The sequence below is a fragment of the Phoca vitulina genome, unplaced genomic scaffold (assembly GCF_004348235.1).
Source record: "Phoca vitulina isolate PV1807 unplaced genomic scaffold, GSC_HSeal_1.0 scaffold79, whole genome shotgun sequence".
Lineage (NCBI taxonomy): Eukaryota > Metazoa > Chordata > Mammalia > Carnivora > Phocidae > Phoca > Phoca vitulina.
The window spans coordinates 6,134,600-6,153,385 of record NW_022589782.1 but is presented as its reverse complement, the minus strand read 5'-3'; the positions used below and the strand labels follow the sequence as shown (position 1 = coordinate 6,153,385).

Below are 18,786 nucleotides of genomic sequence, written 5' to 3'. Positions count from 1 at the left end.
TTTACAGAGCTCTGCGGGAGCCCAGGGGCCGCTCCGCGTCGGGCCTGTGCATGTGCTCGTGTGGCCTCGAGCCCGAGGGAGGGTCCGGCCCGGAGTGAGGGGTGTAGCGTTTTGCAGGCATGGGTATGAGGACAAACACTGGGTCCAGGGTGCCTGACAAGTTCGCGGCAGGTCCAGGAGCAGCCTGGCCCACCTTGGCACGCCATCTCTGGTCATCCTCGTCTGGGAGGTGGGCGTCCCCATCACGGATGAGGAAGGTGAACTTGCTCACAGTCACACAGCACCTACAAGGTGGAGTCAGGACGGAGGCCCAAGGGTGACCGGTTTCTAGGGCCCGGCGCTCGCCCACTGGGGTCCACAGTCCACTGGCTCTCAGAAAGAATGAATGCAGGACCCAGAAGGTTTAAAAATTTTATTCCTACAAATCACAGCTGAGAAACACCAAAGCCTTTACATATAGAGACCATGCTCCAACTCAGGCCCAGAGCACTGCTCCGCGAGAACAGCTGCTCCCAGGAAAGGGGGTGGCGCGACAGGCAGAAACCCGTAAGTCCCAAATTCAGGGTGAAGACGGGTCAGGTCCTCAGGTCCTCAGGGCCTCAGCCGGAGCAGCCCCGGCAGCCGCAGTGTGTGCACTCGATGATCCGGCCCTGCAACAGAGGACAGCTGATGCTGCGCTCCTGCCACGCCCACCTCGTCCCCCGCAACAAGGGGGGCAACTGGACATTCACTGTCTACAGGACACTCCTCAGAAAATCTTCATGACCGATACAATCATGCTGCTGACACTGAAGCTATACCTCTGTGTGCTGAATTTATGCACACTGTACGTACTTGACCCCCAAAAAGTAAAAAAAAAAAAAAAAAAAAATCTGTGAATGATTCTTGTTGTTCCATGAAGTGAGCATGACCTACCCTGCAGTGAGCTGGAAGTGGGTCTGCTACTGCTCAGGGGGCTCAGGGCCTCTGGGCTGGGGAACGTTCTAGTGGGGGCACAGGGGCAGAGGATGTGCACCGGAATCTGAGTGGCAGCAGAAGGGTCTTGTCCCTTGGGCCAGGTGTGCCCGGATGTCCGGCTGAGGGCCTGCCCAACAGACAGAAGGCCCTACAGCAGTGGTCTGTGTATACTTTCCTTTATTCTCTTTTTTGGAGGAGTAAAACCCTTACCTAAACAAACAAGATTAGATGGTAAAACTCAACTAAATCAAAAACAGGCTCTACTCTGGCCACAGGGCTGGGGCAGCACCCCCGACCAAATGCCACCACAGAATCGGGGGGGGGGGGGTGCGGTGGCTTCCGCCATTCCACCACCTCTCCATGCCATCAGAAAACTGGCACCCAGATTCTTCCCTTAAGGAAGAATTTGATGTCCTTGGGCCCTCATTCAATGTCCACTGCTCCCTGACTTTACAGATGATTCAGGGAGACAGAGCTGCCTGCTGAGCTAAAGCCCTTGGCCCAGAGTTTTATAAACCAGAACTGGTCTGCAACATCAAGGGACTGGTGATGAGGCACCTGTGTGACAGGTGGCCCCTTGGGAGGTGGGCAGTCTGGCCTGCCCGCCCAGCTGGGCCCACCATGGTCAGCCAAGGGGCCGCACTCAAAGGCGACCATGGCCTATGTCCCAGGAACCACCTCCCTCCCTCTGCAGTTCCATTTCAGAGAGGCTGACGCCGTCAGCTCAGCGACTACATGTGCAGCACTGTTCCTGAGCTGCCCAGTGAGTTTTAGAACAAAGTTCTGACAGAAGAAATACAACGGAACACATCTGGGGAGAAGGCCTGGAGAAAAGGGTACCTGGGGTGAGCATGCTCCCCTGACTCAGCCCTCCCCACCACCTTGGGGGTGGGTGTTCTCACCCCCACTTCCTATATGGGGAAGGAATTCAATAACTTGCCCAAGGGTGCAGTTGAGTTGGCCCCCAGACCTAACACATGACTGTTGCCACGCTGCCCAGCATGGACTGCTCAGGAGAGGGACTCACTCCCTGGGGCATGGCCAGCAGGACAGTCAGCAAAATCATGTTCGATCCCTTGCGGTCAACTAGGGCGGACTTCCGAACTGAAAAAGTGACCTCAAACTCGATCATCAGACATTACAGGGGTAGAGACGTTACCACTTCCAGCTTGCTTTTGGGGACCCGGCAAATGCAGTTTGTTCCAAAATTGGTGTCCCGTGTCTGAATGCAGCGCAGGCAGCATAAGTTCTCATAGCCCTGCTTTTTCCACTTTGCTATCAGATTTTTATCTGCATAGCCTTCTTTAATACAGTATTCATATAGTTCTGTCAAAAAGAAGGGAAAGGGCATCAGACCATGGTATCACAAAGCTTCCCCAGCCCCGGCCCATCACTACTCTTCACTAGAAAGAATATTTAGCCAACGCTGACCCCTCCCCGCTTTTTTTTTTTACCAATAAGAAAACTTGACACTTGCTGAGGTTGCAAGAACAAGAACCATGAAGTAAATGTGAAAGCTACTCAAGTTGGTGAGACTGAGAGAATTTAGTTCATTACCTCTGCTTATGGCTTTCCTCTTGTAAAAGAGGTCAAAAATATACCGGGTTTTTTGGTGGTGGATCCTGAAGATAGGCCACAGAGATTCCACTTTCCTCTTTCCCTCATGAGGTTCTGTTTCAGCTGGGGAGAAAAAGGTGTGTCTTTGTTTTCTTGTGGCAGGTAGTGTTCATTGCACGGGATGCAGTGTTGTTGTTTTTTTTAATTTTTATTTTTTTTAAAGATTTTATTTAGTTGACACAGAGAGACACAGTGAGAGAGGGAACACAAGCAGGGGGAGCGGGAGAGGGAGAAGCAAGCTTCCCGCAGAGCAGGGAGCCCGATGTGGGGCTCCATCCCAGGACCCTGGGATCATGACCTGAGCCGAAGGTAGACGCTTAACAACTGAGCCACCCAGGCGCTCCTTGTTTTTTTGTTTTTTTTAAAGATTTTATTTACTTATTTGAGACAGAGAGAGAGCAAGAGAAAAAGAGCACAAGCAGGGGGAGCGGCAGGCAGAGGGAGAAGCAGGCTTCCTGCATGAGCAAGGAGCCCGATGCGGGGCTCGATCCCAGGACTCTGGAATCATGGCTTGAGCTGAAGGCAGCGGTTTAACCAACTGAGCCACCCAGGCACCCCCCTTTTTTTTTTAATAACCAGGAATAAAGAATAAATCCTACTTCATAACCCTCTAGGTTGGCTATCATCAAAAAGACCATCACAAGTGTCGAGGATGTAGGAAAATTGGATCACAGGCCGCTGGTGGAAGTGTAACATGGTGCAGCCTCTCTGGAGAATAGGCTCTTCACTTTAGAGATGGCTCTTCCCCAGGAAGTTAAAGTTACCATAAGCCCTCTCGGTTCTCCTGCTGGGTATATAGCCCAGAGAACTGAAAACACACGTGCCCACAAAAACTCTCATGAATGTGCAAGCAGCAGTATTCACAACAGCCAAAAAGTAGAAACAATCCTGGTATCCATCAGCTGATGAATAGATAAACAAAACCCACCCACACCATGAAGAATCATTCAACCAGAACAAGAAATGACCTGCTACAACACGGATGAACCTTGAAAACATGATGCCAAGTGAAAGAAACTAGTCCCCAAAGCCCCCCTACCAAATGATGATGTACAGAGACAGAAAGTAGACAAGTGGTTGCTCAAACTGGGAGAGCTGGGGAGAAGGGGGAAGGGGGTAACTACCAAAGGGTGCAGGGTTTCTTCAGGAGGTAAGGGTTGCCCAACTCCGAATACACTGAACACTGTATAAGGGCAAATTTTACAGAATAGGACTTCAATCTCAATAGAGCTGTTATTTTAAAAGATAAAAAAATAAGCCACATGACTTAAACAGGATTGTTTCAAGTGGCAAGTCTCTTTCTGTTAGCAGTTAAAAGTTGATCTTTGTCTACCACCTCCACTCAGTTTTTAGAGCAGAGGAGAAAGATAAGGAGTGGTCAAGAAAACTGTACCTCCATTTCTCCAACTTCGGGGCCATGCTATTACTTAGGATGTAGAGTTCAGCTCCACACACAGGATTCTGTGATCCGAGCAAAAGGCAGGTGTTGCGGACTGAGCAAGTGCACACCGTGCCTGCTGCAGCCGAGGCCCTGCTCTGGGTGTTGAAGGCACAGCAGTGGGGCAGGCAGAGCAGCTCTGGGGTGGCATTCCCGGGGAGGGAGGCGGATCGGCACGTGGGGCTAAGTGGTAAAGGCCACAAAAAAGAAGAGAAAACAGAAGGGGAAGTGGGGACTGACATTTTATACAGGTGATCAAAGAAGGCACAAGGGGACATCTGATCAGAGTCCTCAAGAAACAAGGGGGGTGCTGGGTGAAATGGGGGAAGGGGGTCACAGGTGCAAGCTTCCAGTTATAAATAAATCCTGGGGAATGGTGACTACAATTTACAATACTGTATTGTGTATTTATAAGTTGCTAAAAGAGTAGACCTTAAAAGTTCTCACAAGAAAAAGAAAAAACTGTGAGGTAATGGATCTTAAATTATTGTCAATCATTTCGTAATATATACATACATCAAATCACATACAGCTAAAACATAAAATGTTTTATGTCAGTTAGATCTCAATTAAAAAGGTGGGGGGCAAACATGCTTATAAGGCATCTGGAAACAGAGTGTCCCTCCCTGTGCTTTTGTCATTTCTCAATCTTTTAATCAAAGCAGCACTCCCATTTTTAAAAAATCCCTTTTGGACCCATTTTCACAAGACCATGTGAACATTCTTGGACGTTGTTTTATACAGGTTCACACACAAAGTGGAAAGCGCCTTTCAGTGGGTGATGTGGAGTCCTGCCCCAGTGAGTGTAGGAGGAGAGGCCAGAGGTACGGGCATCACAGCATAGACTAGATCTAGATTCCTGCCACTTGGTGAATGCCAAAAACTTCGAAAGAAATGTTTGATTAACTTCAAAACCTCAGCAACAATTCTTTTAAAATGTTAATTCTTTAAAAAACTAAATGTCCATTATTTGTTTATGCTTGATTTTCAAATAGTTTAAAATCCTTACAAAAGCAGTTATTTAGGGGTGCTGGGGTGGCTTAGTCGGTTGAGTGTCCCACTCTTGATTTCGGCTCAGGTCATGATCTCAGGGTTGTGAGATGGAGCCATGTATCGGGCTCTGTGCTGGATGTGGAACTTGCTTAAGATTCTCTTTCCCCTGCCCTGACCCCCCAGGCCCCGCACTCTCTCTCTCTCAAAAAAATTAAAAAAAAAAAAAGCAATTGAGTAAGGGATCATACTGTGATCCTGTAAGGCCAACAGATGCTCGTGGCTTCAGATAAGATTTCTAAAAAGACACTACACTGATTAATCAAGTTCAAGATCATACAGCATTTTGAAGAAACTGAACATGGTACATTCTGGAAAACTAGTAGATAATGCAAAAACAAAGTGGTGAAAACCGTGTCAGAGACCAGCAAGAAAAATCTGGATAAAACTCTTAACGGAAAATGTGAACATGAAAAAGGATGGGATTTTCCAAGTAAACATTTTGTAAGACTCTAAATAGGTACTTAACCAGAACAGTAAATAATTAGAGGTAGACTATTCAATCTTTATTCTCTAAGACTTTTATATCAAAGTTGGCCCCAAAATGTCTTTGAGGACCTTTTCATTAGTGCCATCTTATTTTCCAGAACTCCTAATATTCTGAGTTAAGAAGCAAACAAAACAGGTCAGTGTCTGGAGGCCACAGTGGGGCTGTCTATGCCCATGTGATACCCGCATTTCTGCCTGGCCCCTGGAGACATCGAAGCCTGTGACTCTTAGACACAGCGCACCCAGTTAGAAACTCCCCCACTCACTTACCTTCTCTCATCTTTTGATCCAATTCATCCAGTGTTGGTTCGATCAACTCCCAACCATCTGGGGGAGCTTTCCGGCTCCTTTTCACTTTGGGCATTTTTTCTACAAGATAATTTGCAAAGATCTGGAGAAGGGGGAGAAATTAAATGGATTGGTTTCTGAGCCTGAGCTCCCCAAAGGCCTTCACCAGTTACCCTTTTGGTGCACATTCCCTTCCCTAAATTTGTTTCCTCATCTGTAAAATGGGAACACTAGAATCTAGAAGATTTCATTATAATTATATGGAACATGCCTGCATTAAATGTGTTTAGTAGATTTTTCCCGTTATCCTTAACATCACCTATGAGCCTGGCCCTGTACTGGATGTTGGGAACAAAGAACAAGCAGTAAGACACAACTTCTGTCATTGGGAAGGTGACATTCTAGCAAGGAAACAGTGAGAAGGTAATTACAATACAGTGTGAGAAGGCCTATGGTTGGGAGAGCTGAGAAAACGAGGGTTTAAAAGGGAAAAAGATGGTATAGAGCCAAAGTACCTTACTGTCTGCTTCCCAAGAAGTATAACAGAAAGACCTCTGGTCTCTTCAGTTACAGGCTTAGGTTCTTGTCCAACTCTACCAATTACTCTGTGACTTTTGGGAGGTCACCTTCCCCTTCAGGTCCTCAGTCTTGTCTGTAAAATGAGGGCAGTGAATTAGCTGGATTGCAGAGAGTCTCTGAAACCCAACAAAGACATTACATAAAGGCAAGTCATTATAAAGCCTATACAATAGGCCAGTACAAATCCAAAGAAAACATTTTTCAAACCACATAGCATTTCCTAGCTGGCAAAGAGGGTTCAGGTTAATTATCTCCTATTTTGAAGCACAGCAGACTCCTCTCTCCCAAACTCAACCAGTCCCTCCCTTCTGTGGGGTGCCTGACAGTTTACAAAGTGCCCCAGCATCGGGCGCACACACACACATCCCCAGGCTCCTTTTCATGAATTCTCCATTAGCGACCTTACAGGTGAGGAATGAAACTTCTAGAGGTAAAGTCTGGGTCACAACAGCTGAGAACTGGCGGAGTATGATTCTGATCGGGAGGCTCCTGACTCCCAAATCTGTGGTCTTTGCACGTGTCTCCCCTGCGCTGCAGCCACAGATGGCCAGAACCTGGACCCTGCCCCAGCGCGCACGGGCCGAGAAGACAAAAATACGGGATGACCACTTTGCCATGACTCAGGGAAATTCGAGAGCCCTGGTCCATGTGTTACCCAGGGGAGGTAACAGGTAGGAGGCACCTGGATCAAGAGGTGGCAGCGCTCGGGAGAAGAAACGAGTGGAAAGGCGTTCGGAGCTTGGGAGGCAAAACCTGAGGGTCGGGATAGTAGGAAAGGCTCCTAGAGACCACGGCATCTGAACCGGGCTTACAAGAACAAACAGTATTTAAACAGAAAACGTTCTCGGCAGAGAAAAGAGAGGGAGGAGGGGGTGCCTAGAAACAAGAAAATCCCCAAATCTCCTATTCTCTGGGCAGAACGAGCGAGGCGCCACCTCCTCTCGGGAACTCACTCTGACCTCCCGCTCCAGAGGCCCGAACCCACCCCTGTCCAGCCGCTCCGATCGCTTCTGGGCCAGTGTAGACCTCCGATTCCTGGTCCTAGCCGTTACCAAGGTACTGGAGAATACAGAAAAGGGCTCACCTGAAAACCCGTCACCGTCAGCCGCCACTTCTCTCCCGACGGCTTCCGCTTCCCAGGTGATAGCTTCAGGCTGAGGTCCTCGCGGAGCCCCCCCCCCCACCTCGCGCGGAGATTGCGTCACCTTAGGTGTCCGCAGTTTTGCCTGTATATAATTTTACAGCCGCTGTTGCCTTTTGCCCTCAAATCCCGCGGGGAGACCGGCAGGCTCACGCGTCTCCCCGGGGCGGGAGGGCCGGAGGCACTGTTGCCGGGGCAGCGTGCAGGCGAGCCTGGACTCAGGCGACGCGCGGGACAGTCTCCGTGCGCCGGCTTCCCTGAGGTCCCCGGCCCTCGCGGCGGCGGCGGCGGAGCGCTGAGGAAAACTGAGCCGGTCGGAAGAAGTCGAGCCCGAGGTGTTTCCGGTTCCGGTGTCAGTTCGAGGCGCCGCCGCCGCCGCCGCCGCAGCCGCTGGAGCCGCGATGCCTAAAGGAGGTGAGAGGCGAACGCGCGTGGCCCGCGGGCCTCGAGGGGCTGCCCGAGTCCGGCACCCGCTGTTCATTCAGCCCGCGGGCGTCTCGGAGAGTGGCGCAGAGGGAGGACGTCCGCGCCGGCTGAGGGCCAGGTGTGGGCCTCGACGCCCAATTGTCCGAATGGAGAAACTGAGGACCGGAGTGGCCACGAGCCCCTCCTTCGTGGGCCTGGGGAGACTCTGAGGCTCCGGGTCCTCGCCGACACGGAAGGCCGGATCTAGGGCGCACTTCTCCTGGCCTGGGGGATCTGGAGTTTCCTCCCGCTTCTAGCCGGGGACTGAGTCACCGCGTCCCGCGCCTGTGCCGGGCCCTCTGCCTTGCGCGTAAAACGTGGGCCCTCTCGAGCTCTGGGCGAGCCGGGCCTGCCGAATGAGACCTAACTCGATGCTCGAGCCTGGCCGACTTGGCTTTGACCGCCCCTATTCGTCAGCGGCTCCATGTGTGCTTTTGAGCCAGTCGCTTCATCTCTCTGTGTTTGGGTTTTCTCATTTGCAAACCGGGCTTATGATTGTACCTACCTCATAGTACAGGTGGGAGGCTTAAACTAGGTAATCCACGTGGAGCGCGCATCACAGTTAAGTGCCCATTAAGCATTATTTGTAGGGTTTTGTCAGCTTCTTGGCCAGGAAAATAGAGGATGCACGGTAGACCAGTCCTTCATTGTCTTTTCCCTAAGACTCAGAAGTTCTTGAAGTCTAGCTGTGTCACTGTCCAACCCCGTGGCTTGGAAGAAATCACTTAATTCCAGCCTGTTTTTCTCATCTGGAGCACCTGGCTAATAACCCTTAGCTTGGAGAGCTGGAGATAGAGGTCATAAAAAAATAGAGCACTCAAAGTGCCCGGCGAACTCCTGGCACAGAACAGATGTTCGGTTAATAGCGGTAGCTCATGTGTCATGTTGGTTAAGATGCTTCAGCCCACAGGAAATCTACTTGGAGTTTTTTCAAACCTAAATGACTTCCTGATTTTACTTGCAGAGATATTGGGGGTTACAGAGCCGAATCCATTTAAACCTACCTCCCTCCTGATTTCATCTGTGGTAGCAAGAGCCATGTCTCTTCCATTTTTCTCAGTCTTGTGTTCTGCAAAAGGAGGGTGCTGATTGAGCCCTTTCGGTTCCAGAATTCTGGCTCTAAGGGTCCTATTTCATAGATACTTTGAGCCAAGGTTGGAGGTTAGAATTAGAAAATCCTGAATATCTTGGTTAAGTGACTTGATCTTTGGCTTGTGAAAAGCTTCATGGGCAGATACGATTTACATTTCTTGCTTGTGTTGATTTGCTTGAAAAGCAAAACAAAAGACTTTTTTTATTTTATTTATTTATTTTATTTATTTATTTTTTTTTTATTTAAAAGATTTTATTTATTTATTTGAGAGAGAATGAGAGAGAGCACATGAGAGGGGGGAGGGTCAGAGGGAGAAGCAGACTCCCTGCCGAGCAGGGAGCCCGATGCGGGACTCGATCCAGGGACTCCAGGATCATGACCTGAGCCGAAGGCAGTCGCTTAACCAACTGAGCCACCCAGGCGCCCAAGACTTTTTTTATTTTAAAGTATAAAGTTCCCTGAGAGAAAAGGATGCCCTCTTGTTTCCATTGTGTAAATGTGAAACACTTTTAAAGGCAGGAGCAGTTTTTGATAAAAGTTATGGTAAGCCAAACTAAGGTCAGTCTCCCCTAGCCAGGTGTGCTGGATGAGAGCCTGTAGGAGCCAGTTTTGAGTTTTGACTACTGCCTGGAATATTAAGAGGGCAAGAAAGGGTGTTGGTTTTTTTTTTTTTTTAAGCGGCAGGCTTGATCTCTCAAAATAGGACTTTCATGAGCATAGACTGAGACACCCCTGGGAACCCAGGTAGTCATTAAAAATGGGTGGTGTAGTCTATAGCAGCCCAATTACGGCTTTGCAGCTGCTGTCTAGGAAATAAGAGAGGTTTGTTTCTCTGCTACTGGCTCTGGAGTCCAGAGGAGCTCTGGCTGTCTAATTACAGATTCTCTGCACTCAGTGAGACACTCGCTGGAAGTCAGCTGGGCCGAAGCTTCCAGAAGAGGTGGGGATGGATTGAGGCAACAACCCCCAGCATCCTCCAGGACCAGCAGAGCAGGTGCCATCCTGCTATAAAACTGGCTGTTGGCTTTAGCAGGGGTCAGTCTTTTGTCTTTGCTCAAGAGGGTCAGACTGTAAAACTGATACTCTTAGATGAGCTTTAATTTACAGTCACATTTTTAACTGTTAGAAGGTAGTCGGCTTCATTCTCAACTTTAACTTTGCCGGCTATGCTGCTTACTCCAAGCAGAAGAAAGTTTTCAATAGGTTTTAGGTTTTTTCTTTCTACCATAGGTGAACGTGAAGTATTTTTCTTTCTTCACTTAGGTGAACGTGAAGTATTTTATTATATTCTCTGACATTTACAGTAAATCACTGATGTGGTCAGTGGCTTTGTTTTTTTCCTCCTGCCAAAATACCCTATTAGAAAAATAACAAATGTAGTGTACGTTTCTGTAGTGCTTATTCAATGCCAGGCACCGTTCCAAGAGCTTTACACATGTTAAATTCGTTCGCCTGAAAACTCTAGGAGATAAGAACACAGATGGAGAAACGGAGACTCAGAGGTTAAGTACCTGCCAAAAGCTAGCAAGTGGTAGAGCTGAGATTTGAATCTTAAGTATCTTGTCTGCAGAGCAGGACCAGCTGTGACTCCTCATAGGTTTATTCTGAGGATCAGATGAGTGCATGGCTGTGACAGAACATTTAAAAACCACTGTAGTCACAGCAGGATGTGAGTGTTACACGTTCTGACTGCATTTCGGTGCACTGTGTTTGGTTTCTAAGGGACCATGGGATTTGGCCAGTTATTATGTGTGGTGTGCCCTCCCCCATATCCTCCCCTTGGGTCTCATTTGTAGGAAGCTACATGCAGCACACAGTTTGGGGCTGCCTCAGGTGGTCACATGTTGCTCCTTTGGTCCCTTTGAACATGTGAAGGTAGGAGAGTATAGGTTTGGGTGGTGCTGGGTGAGGGGTGGGGGAGGACTCTGCAGCCTCTGATGAGAGCACCTCAAGCAGGACACAGCCCCCTGGGGCTCAGGGCAATCAAGGAAGCCAATTCCCTCCCACCTTCCTAAACTGCCAATCTTTGTGCAGGGAGAAAGGGAGGCCACAAAGGCCGGGCAAGGCAGTACACAAGCCCTGAGGAGATCGACGCACAGCTCCAGGCTGAGAAGCAGAAGGCCAGGGTGAGTACGTGCCTGTCCAGGCCACTGGAATGGCCCAGGGTGGTTTCCTGCCTCTTTGGCATCCAGAGAGGCCAGGCAAAGACCACCTATTTCCTAGGAAGAAGCCAGCACCTGAGGTTTGGGGTGGGGGTGGGGCATGGACAGCAGGCAGGTGTCCCAGAACAACCGACAGTGAAGAGGAGAGCCATCTTCTGATTGAATCAATTAGAACTTTGTTCTTTTAGCAGTGATTGCCTTAGTGGGTCTCTGTTCTTGGCCCTGTGTTCCTGCTTTCTGGGAGCTGTCCTTCCGCCAGGCTCAGCCCATCCACGGCTCAAGTTCCCAGCAGTCCCCATTTGTTTGCTATAGCCATGCCAGACCTCTTGCCAGACCCAGCATGACATGATGCCCTGCCTTCCCACACCCCCAGCAGGGAAAGTACTATTCGTTTTTCCAGGCCTTGCCGAACGTCATCTTCTCTGTGACTCTCACGGACGCTGTTCACCCTTCTGCCTCTAGTCTGAGCTTAGTAGTTCACTGTACTCTGTTCTTGCAGTGTTTTTTCCAGCCTATTGTCAGGAAATAGAATGTTTCCATCATCGTTGATGTCCACATCCCTGACTACACCATTAGATCTGCCCCTGGATAAGGGCCGAAAAGAGCATAGTCAGGCCCGATGAGTGACACAGCTGTGAAGTGCCTGGGAGCCCCTAGAAGGGAGGGGCCACATGTTCTGGGAGAGAGGGGAGGAGGGCTTGACGGAGGGGCTGGCAGCTAAACAGGACCTTGGAGAATGTGTGGGCAAGTGCTAAGGGGGAAGGACCTACTGTTTTTGTTAGGAATAGTTTTGGTGGGGAAGCAAGAAAAGTGGAAGGAAGCGGCATGTTGGGTGTTGTCTTAGGAAGCCAATGCAGCAAGGCCTCTGCATGGGCAGGTTGGAGTGGCTGGCCTGCCATTAACTGTGGGAGTGGAGAGCAGAGGAGGACTGGCTCAGGATCTGGCAGCTGCGTGTGGCAGCTGGGGAAGCAGGAGGGGAGCTGCGCAGGACTGTGGTTTCCAGCCCCACAGCTGAGTTTTTCTGACCCTGGGAGATGAACTTCTCCCCCAGGTTGGACTGTGGGAATGGCTTTCAGGCTGTGGAGCCGAGTAGATAGGCTGCCTCTGACCCAGGTCCCCTATTAGGAGCCAGGGTCTCAGAGTAGGACCCTTCTCCTACTTGGTCCCAGCCTTCTGGGGCTTAATTTCTCTGGGTCCACAGTCTGGAGGTGATGGGAGCAGGGGTCACAGTCTAGGGGGTTTGTGCATTTTTGATTTTGCAGGTTGTCCATTTCTGAAACAGGAAGAAGAGGAACAAGGAGAAGAAGGTGGAGATGGGGCTGCAGGTGACCCCAAAAAGGAGAAGAAATCCTTAGACTCAGATGAGAGTGAAGATGAAGAAGACGATTACCAGGTACTGCGTTCGGTAGAGGCCTGGGACTTGGACTCATTCAGTCAGCAAACGTTGATCGAGTGCCTTTTGATTACCATTTCCAATGTAGATGCGGACAGAGTCCTTGCTCAGAAGGGGTTATGTCCTAATAGGGAGTTACAGTAAGGAAGTAAACGCACAGCATAATTTCAAGTAGTGGCAGGTATTAGTAGTGGCAGAACAAGATGGACTGTGATCATGGGTACGTGAAGTAGTGTGTGGTGAGGACGTGGCTTTCAAACTGAGATCTGAACAAACGGGCTGGAGGCAGGTGTGTGAAAATTACCATGCAGGGCAGTCCGGGCGGCTGGGTTAGCAAACTCGGGGGCCCTGGGGCGGGAACAGGAGCAGCAGGAGGCTGCTGGGGCCTGTGCCTTGGTGGATGCAGGGAGGAGTGGCCAGGGAGGAGGGAGGAGGGGTTCGCAAGGGCAGCTCCTGTGTGGCACTTGAAGGGGTTTGGCTTTCACTGTTGTGGGTGGGGGGCGGCTGGTGGAGGCCTTGAAGTGGGAGGGAGAGATGACCAGATTTGCTTTTGAAAGGTGGTTTTGGCTTCTCTGCAAAGAGTAAATCCTAGGGTGTTGAGGTTATAAGCAGGGAAATGGCAACAGGTCTCCAGACAAGAAACTGACTTGTGTTGGGATGGAGGCAGTGGCTGTGGAGACGAGCGGGCAGATTCACACCACGTTTTAAGAGATGGGCTCATTGGGGTTTGCCGAGGGGTGGCTTCAGGGGCTGAGGGAAGGAGGCATAAGGCTATGGCCTAAGGATGGTTGGAAGGAGCAGGGTGCGTGAGGCACGTTCACTTTGCGATGTCAGTAACCAAGTGGAGGCGTTTACAGGTAGCTGGATTGGCTGTTGGTGTCTGGAGCTCTGTGTCAGATTCACTGCTGTTTGGAAGCTGTCTCCTTGGTCACTTAAAGAGAAAAGCTGGGCTCGACATGACCTGAAACTTGGACCCAGCCTGTTACGTTGAGGACTTGTGCTCTTGCTGAACTTCCCCCAGGGGAGGTGGGAGGTGCAGCTTACTAGAACTGATTGTGATCTCGTGGCTCATTCTCAAGTCATTTCCGTCCCCTCAGCTGAGATGGCTGGGAGTTGGAATTGGTCCTGAGAACATCCTTGGCCCGGCCTGCCCCGGGGATCCAGCAGTGCTGTTGCAGTCATCCGTGAGATTCCATGGAAAACTGCTTGCAGGGGCTGGGCTTGCAGTGGGGGCATAGTGCTCTGTGTTGAGAGCTTGTGAGTTGGGCTTGGGTTCTCAGCCCACCTGCTGTCTACTTCCTGGTTGGCCTTAGGCAAGTTAGTTAGTCCTGTGTCTGTTCTTTCACCTCCGAAACAGAGAATAATCCCTGGTTGCTGGGACTCGGCATAGATTGGGCTCTAGTCGTGTGCACTCACCGTCCTTGTACCTCCCAGGCTGGTGAAGACTCTCCTGAGTGCTATTCCCACTGTGAGGCTCAGGCCGAGCATCATGTTGGGCCGGGGGGTGGAGCAGGAGTTTGTCCCCGTCCAGGTGGGCTGTTGGGAGACGGTGGGAGTGGCCCTCAGGGGCTCTGCAGGACTAAACTTCTCCAACAGCCAGCTTCTTGTCCCATCTTAGCAAAAGCGCAAAGGCGTGGAGGGGCTCATCGACATCGAGAACCCTAACCGGGTGGCACAGACAACCAAAAAGGTCACACAATTGGACCTGGATGGGCCCAAGGAACTTTCAAGGAGAGAACGGTAATCACTGCTGCTGGGCTTGGGACCTGGGCACATGGGCCGGGGGCTGGCCTGCGGGGCGGGGCAGAGTGGGGGCGTGGCTGAGGCGCTCAGATCCCCTGCCCTTGCCTCCTGGGCTCTGAGGTTCCCAGTGACTGGGTCGGGGCTCCAACTACAGCATTTATTTTTGTTTCATCTTATTCCCCAAAGGCTCTATAGAAGCTTCTCCAAAAACACAAAACAAAAATAATTTTTTTCTACCAGTAGGAACCCAGCAGGGAAAAATAGAACAACAGATTGGGACCTGAGCGTTGCACCTGAAGTAATGCCCAAGGATACGGACGGTTATTCTATAGTCCCTTCCTCCAGGGCACCCCGTTCCAGGGACACTTCCCTTCTCCGGCCTGATCTGACCATTGCTGGCCTGCATTCTTCTGGTGTCACTGCCATGGGGTGTGGGAGAAGGCCGCACAGTGCAGAGAGGTGTGCTGGCTGCCTGAGGGCTCCCCAAGTCCCAGGTGGAAATGGAGCTGCGGACAGCCTCCTCTGGGTTGTGTGAGGGCCTCAGTCCAGGACTGGAGTGCTCTGCACACGGCCATTGCTTGACAAGTAGTGCCCTGACTCTGGATGGCCGCCGGCTGATACCAGGGGCCTTACAAGAGGTTGAAGTCCTCTAGGGAAAGCTGCCCTGTTTTTTTTTTTCCTTCCTGGGCTGCTAGGATTTAAATCTGCCTTCCTGTGCTAACCCCATGATGGCTGAGGGGTCTAGAAAACCCCACAGGGAAGGCTCATGAGCTCAGGGTGTGATTAGAGGCCACTAAGGATTCTAGCCTTCTGGTAGTTTCCCTCTCAACAGTAAAAAGGGGATCCTGTTGTTACCCCTGCTTTTTGAGGTTGCAGAGTGAAAGCCATAAGGTCCAGCATCCTGCCTGGCACTTAGCCTTCACTGAGGGGGCTTTGCAGAGCCTTTGGTAGCCCTGCTCATCATTCCAGATGCCTCCAGGGCATACTGCCCCCCCCCCCCCCCACCAGGTTTGGATCTCTACTGCTTAGCTTAGAGGCTCCTGGCTCTGCACCTACCTCCCAGGGTAGGATCTGCTGAGCTGAGAGGTATTCTAGTCTCATCTCTATAGCACGTTTCTTATCCAGAGTCCCCTGACTTTCGGTGGCTGGCCTTCTCTCCTTCTGTCGGGCCCGTCCCCATGTTTTGTTTCTTATTACTCAGTGCCGTGTGCTGTGAAGGCCTCCGGGAGGCCAGGTCCTTCCCCCAGGCTCCTGCTAGGCAGGGCTTCCCTGCCCCCTCCTCCAGTACTTGGCTCTTCCAGGAACCTGGTATAAGTGGGACCATCCAATAGCACAGTGAAAAGTGTGCCCACTCCAGTTCAAAATCTCAGGCCTGGGAGGAAGATCCTCCATCACCTTTCTCTACCTAGTGGGTTGGTGACTTACTGACACCTTTGTCCTGTGGGAGCCTAGCTCTCATTCCCACACCCTTCTCAGTGGGGGCTCACGCCCTGGAGGGCAGTCTCTTACACATCTGAGCTGCCCTGATTGAGAATGTGCTGTGTTCTGTTGACCTGAGATTGGGTGGGTGTGGTTCCCATCTGGGGCTACTTGGTCCACTCCCTTCTCTGCCCCTCACAGAATGTGGTTTCCAGTGCCTTCCTCCTCCTGCTCATCTTTGGATACACTGTTCACTTGGTTTTTGGTCCTCCTTTCTCGCTGTGGACACGAGACCCTAGTTAGCACCCCCTTACCCCCGAGTGCAGACATTGTTCACTCTGTGCTAAGCTCACCCCCATCCTCTGCTGTCTGGGGAAGCTGCTGCACCACTTGAACTTCCTCCAGCCCCTTAAGTCTGTCCGTCAGAGGTCCAGGCCCGTGCCTCTGCTTGTTTGGTGAGTGTCCATCACGAAGGGGGTATGCGGAGCCAGGGTGCCCTCCTCCACTTGGGCCCCAGGCCCGAGGACTTGGCTTCTATCCTGGCTTCCACATTCAGCTCAGCTGATAATGGTTGTGAATATGTTCCCTGTGACACCATTTTATCCAAACAGAGAAGAAATCGAGAAGCAGAAAGCAAAGGAGCGCTACATGAAAATGCATTTAGCTGGGAAGACAGAGCAAGCCAAAGCTGACCTTGCCCGGCTGGCGATCATCCGGAAACAGCGGGAAGAGGCTGCCAGGAAGAAAGAAGAAGAGAGGAAAGGTAAGTGGTGAGCTCGTGTGGCTGCCTGACTCTGGTTCTGGGCAAGCCACCAAACCCTGCGCTTCAGTGTCCTTGTTGTGTGATGGGATGGGGTTGGGTTGTTGGCTAGAGACCCAGCCTGTGGGTACATGCATGTGCCTTTCTCGTCACGTGGAGGTGGGCGTTCCTGCCCACCACGTCCTAGGGTGCGGGGAGCGTCCAGCAGCAGCCCGGAGTCAGACTAGGGTTTGAATCTAAGCAGAGCACCGTGCACAGCAGCCAACGGAAGCCGCAGGGATGCAGCTAGGGCATACCTTCCAGGCTGGACGGTCCTGCTAAGGTATCTGGTGCCTTGTGTAGTCGGGAGAGCTGCCTCGGGGAACCGCTGTCCATCTGAGGGGCTGGAGAGGGTAGGGCAGGCGTGGGCTGGACCTCACATGCACCCCGGATGAAATCTGGCCCAGCTCTCCCTCTTCCGTGCTCTCCCTCCAGTGGGGTCAGAGGTTGGTGGCGGGAGCTGTGGGGAGTTGGTCTGGTTTATAGGAGCATTTGACTCATGACTTTCCGCCTCCTGGTCTCACGCACCCCTCTGTACACGTGGGGCCACAAGAGCCCTTAGGGATCTGCTGTCCTGCCTCCTCACCAAATCACGAGGAAACCGAGGCCTAGAAGGGGGAGATCAGCTACCCCAGGGTTGTCACACTACACTGGAGGTAGCCTGCTGTCCCAGCTCCCCACTGGTAGCTCTTTCCTCCCAGACCCCAAGCAGGAAAGGCCTTGGACTGTTGTTGCTGGTCAGAGGCTGCAGCGCCCACGGGGAGAGGGTGTAATTGTGGGGTTTCGCCTGGGGGTGGTTAGAGGTTCCTCTTTGCCCCGTAGATTGTGTGGTGGGCTTGTGTCAGGGGGCAGCCCCCCAAATGTGACGGGAATGTCTGGACACCAGGGCGCAGTGGCTTCCACAGGAACCCTCTTCCCCCCGGGCCTGTTCCTCTGCCGGCGGAGCCCGTTGCCCCGAATGTTTTCTGTGGTCTTCGAGCCCTCAGTGCCGTGCTCCCGGGGTGTGCGGGCGCGTGTGTCGGAGGGGTGGTGTCACGTTAACACCTGCCCTTCCCTTCCCGCCCTCAGCAAAGGATGACGCGACTTTGTCGGGAAAACGGATGCAGTCGCTGTCCCTGAATAAGTAGCACGGCCTGCGGGAGGAGGCCCCAGGGGTCCGGCCGCGCTGCCAGGCCCTCTGCCGAGTCTCGCCTGCCCCGTCCTGGCACCGCCGCAGCAGCAGCCCCTCACGGCAAGGAGCCCCCGCAGCCTGGGGCCTCCTTTTCATCTTGGCACAGAAATTGTTTGGGGGGATGGTGGGGAGGGCTGGGGGGAGGGAGCGGCTGCTATCTTTGAGACAGAAAGATGCGGGACAGCATTTCATATGTAACCATTCGAATGTTTTTGCTGTTTTTAGAATTCAGAACTCTTGTTGGGGGTGCCTGGGAGGTGGGGTAAGAAGAGCTTCCATTTGTCCCGTAGGTTGCCCGGTAGGGGCTGATTGTGTGGGGGGGCAGCTGCTGACAAGTTTGCAACAACCGGCCCCGGTCTGTGTTGCCTGGGTGCTCACTCAGAGGGGCTGTCGTCTGGGAGCCCGTGCCCCTGGGTCCATGAGGGTCATGGCTCGTCCCCAGCCAGTCCCCTCTGCCCTTCCCCGCCCCATCCCCACCCTTTTGGCCAGCGCTAGGGCCCATTCTTAACCCTCCCCGTTGATCATTTCAAGAAGCCTCTGTTTACTGTGCAGCACCCAGGCAAAACATACTCCACAAGTCCAACTTGTATATTTGGCAGATTAAACTTGACATTATCATAATCTTTGTTCTGTGATCCATTTTTGGGCCCTTGTGCTTGGGCCCTTTTCCCCAGCAGGGCATGGTGTTGCTCTCGGGCAGGTCTGCCGCACGAGGTTCGGGCAGCACCCAGCCGGGTGTGGGGACTGGTCCCTGGGCATCTGAGCTAGGAGAGACCTCGGGATACAGAGTTCGTCCCTCCCCTCCTTTAACCCAAGTGTGGTAGACCCTAAGCCAGAGTGACCAGGGACCGGTCCACGGTCCATAGCAGCAGCACCGTGCCTCCCTGTCCTCCCCTCCAGGTGCCCCTGGTGTTCACAGTGTCAGGATTTCAGTGCTGGGAGGAGCATCCCAATACCTGGCATGACTGCTGGGCATGACCTC

At 52.0% G+C, this 18,786-nt stretch overlaps 2 protein-coding genes across 3 annotated transcripts; one reads left to right on the top strand and one right to left on the bottom strand.

The window, feature by feature from the left end:
• Position 1: 1 nt before the first annotated feature.
• BUD31 (BUD31 homolog) lies at positions 2-7,652 on the bottom strand. 2 transcript variants are annotated; one of them, XM_032394067.1, is made up of 6 exons: positions 7,503-7,652; positions 6,355-6,491; positions 5,822-5,942; positions 2,515-2,637; positions 2,117-2,283; positions 2-650 (listed from the first exon to the last, which is right to left on the bottom strand). In XM_032394067.1, the coding sequence occupies exons 3-6, from the start codon at positions 5,913-5,915 to the stop codon at positions 600-602; spliced, it is 435 nt and encodes a 144-aa protein (XP_032249958.1). In that variant the 5' UTR covers positions 5,916-5,942; positions 6,355-6,491; positions 7,503-7,652; the 3' UTR covers positions 2-599. The 2 variants fall into 2 exon arrangements, with proteins under 2 accessions (XP_032249958.1, XP_032249959.1); XM_032394068.1 differs by lacking the exon at positions 7,503-7,652 and adding an exon at positions 7,404-7,490.
• Positions 7,653-7,839: 187 nt separating this feature from the next.
• Positions 7,840-18,425, top strand: PDAP1 (PDGFA associated protein 1). The gene is made up of 6 exons (XM_032394066.1): positions 7,840-7,973; positions 11,152-11,243; positions 12,562-12,672; positions 14,291-14,412; positions 16,446-16,597; positions 17,702-18,425. The coding sequence occupies exons 1-6, from the start codon at positions 7,961-7,963 to the stop codon at positions 17,758-17,760; spliced, it is 549 nt and encodes a 182-aa protein (XP_032249957.1). The 5' UTR covers positions 7,840-7,960; the 3' UTR covers positions 17,761-18,425.
• The last annotated feature ends 361 nt before the right edge of the window (positions 18,426-18,786 follow it).

Excerpts from the sequence above, each read along its gene's own strand:
- BUD31 (XM_032394067.1), bottom strand. The coding sequence starts at position 5,915 with ATGCCCAAAGTGAAAAGGAGCCGGAAAGCTCCCCCAGATGGTTGGGAG. Across the intron at positions 2,284-2,514 it reads GAGGAAAGCCATAAGCAGAG|AACTATATGAATACTGTATT; the intron begins GTAATGAACTAA and ends TCTTTTTGACAG. Across the intron at positions 651-2,116 it reads CCAAAAGCAAGCTGGAAGTG|GGCCGGATCATCGAGTGCAC; the intron begins GTAACGTCTCTA and ends CCTCTGTTGCAG.
- PDAP1 (XM_032394066.1), top strand. Across the intron at positions 12,673-14,290 it reads ATGAAGAAGACGATTACCAG|CAAAAGCGCAAAGGCGTGGA; the intron begins GTACTGCGTTCG and ends GTCCCATCTTAG. Across the intron at positions 14,413-16,445 it reads GAACTTTCAAGGAGAGAACG|AGAAGAAATCGAGAAGCAGA; the intron begins GTAATCACTGCT and ends TTATCCAAACAG.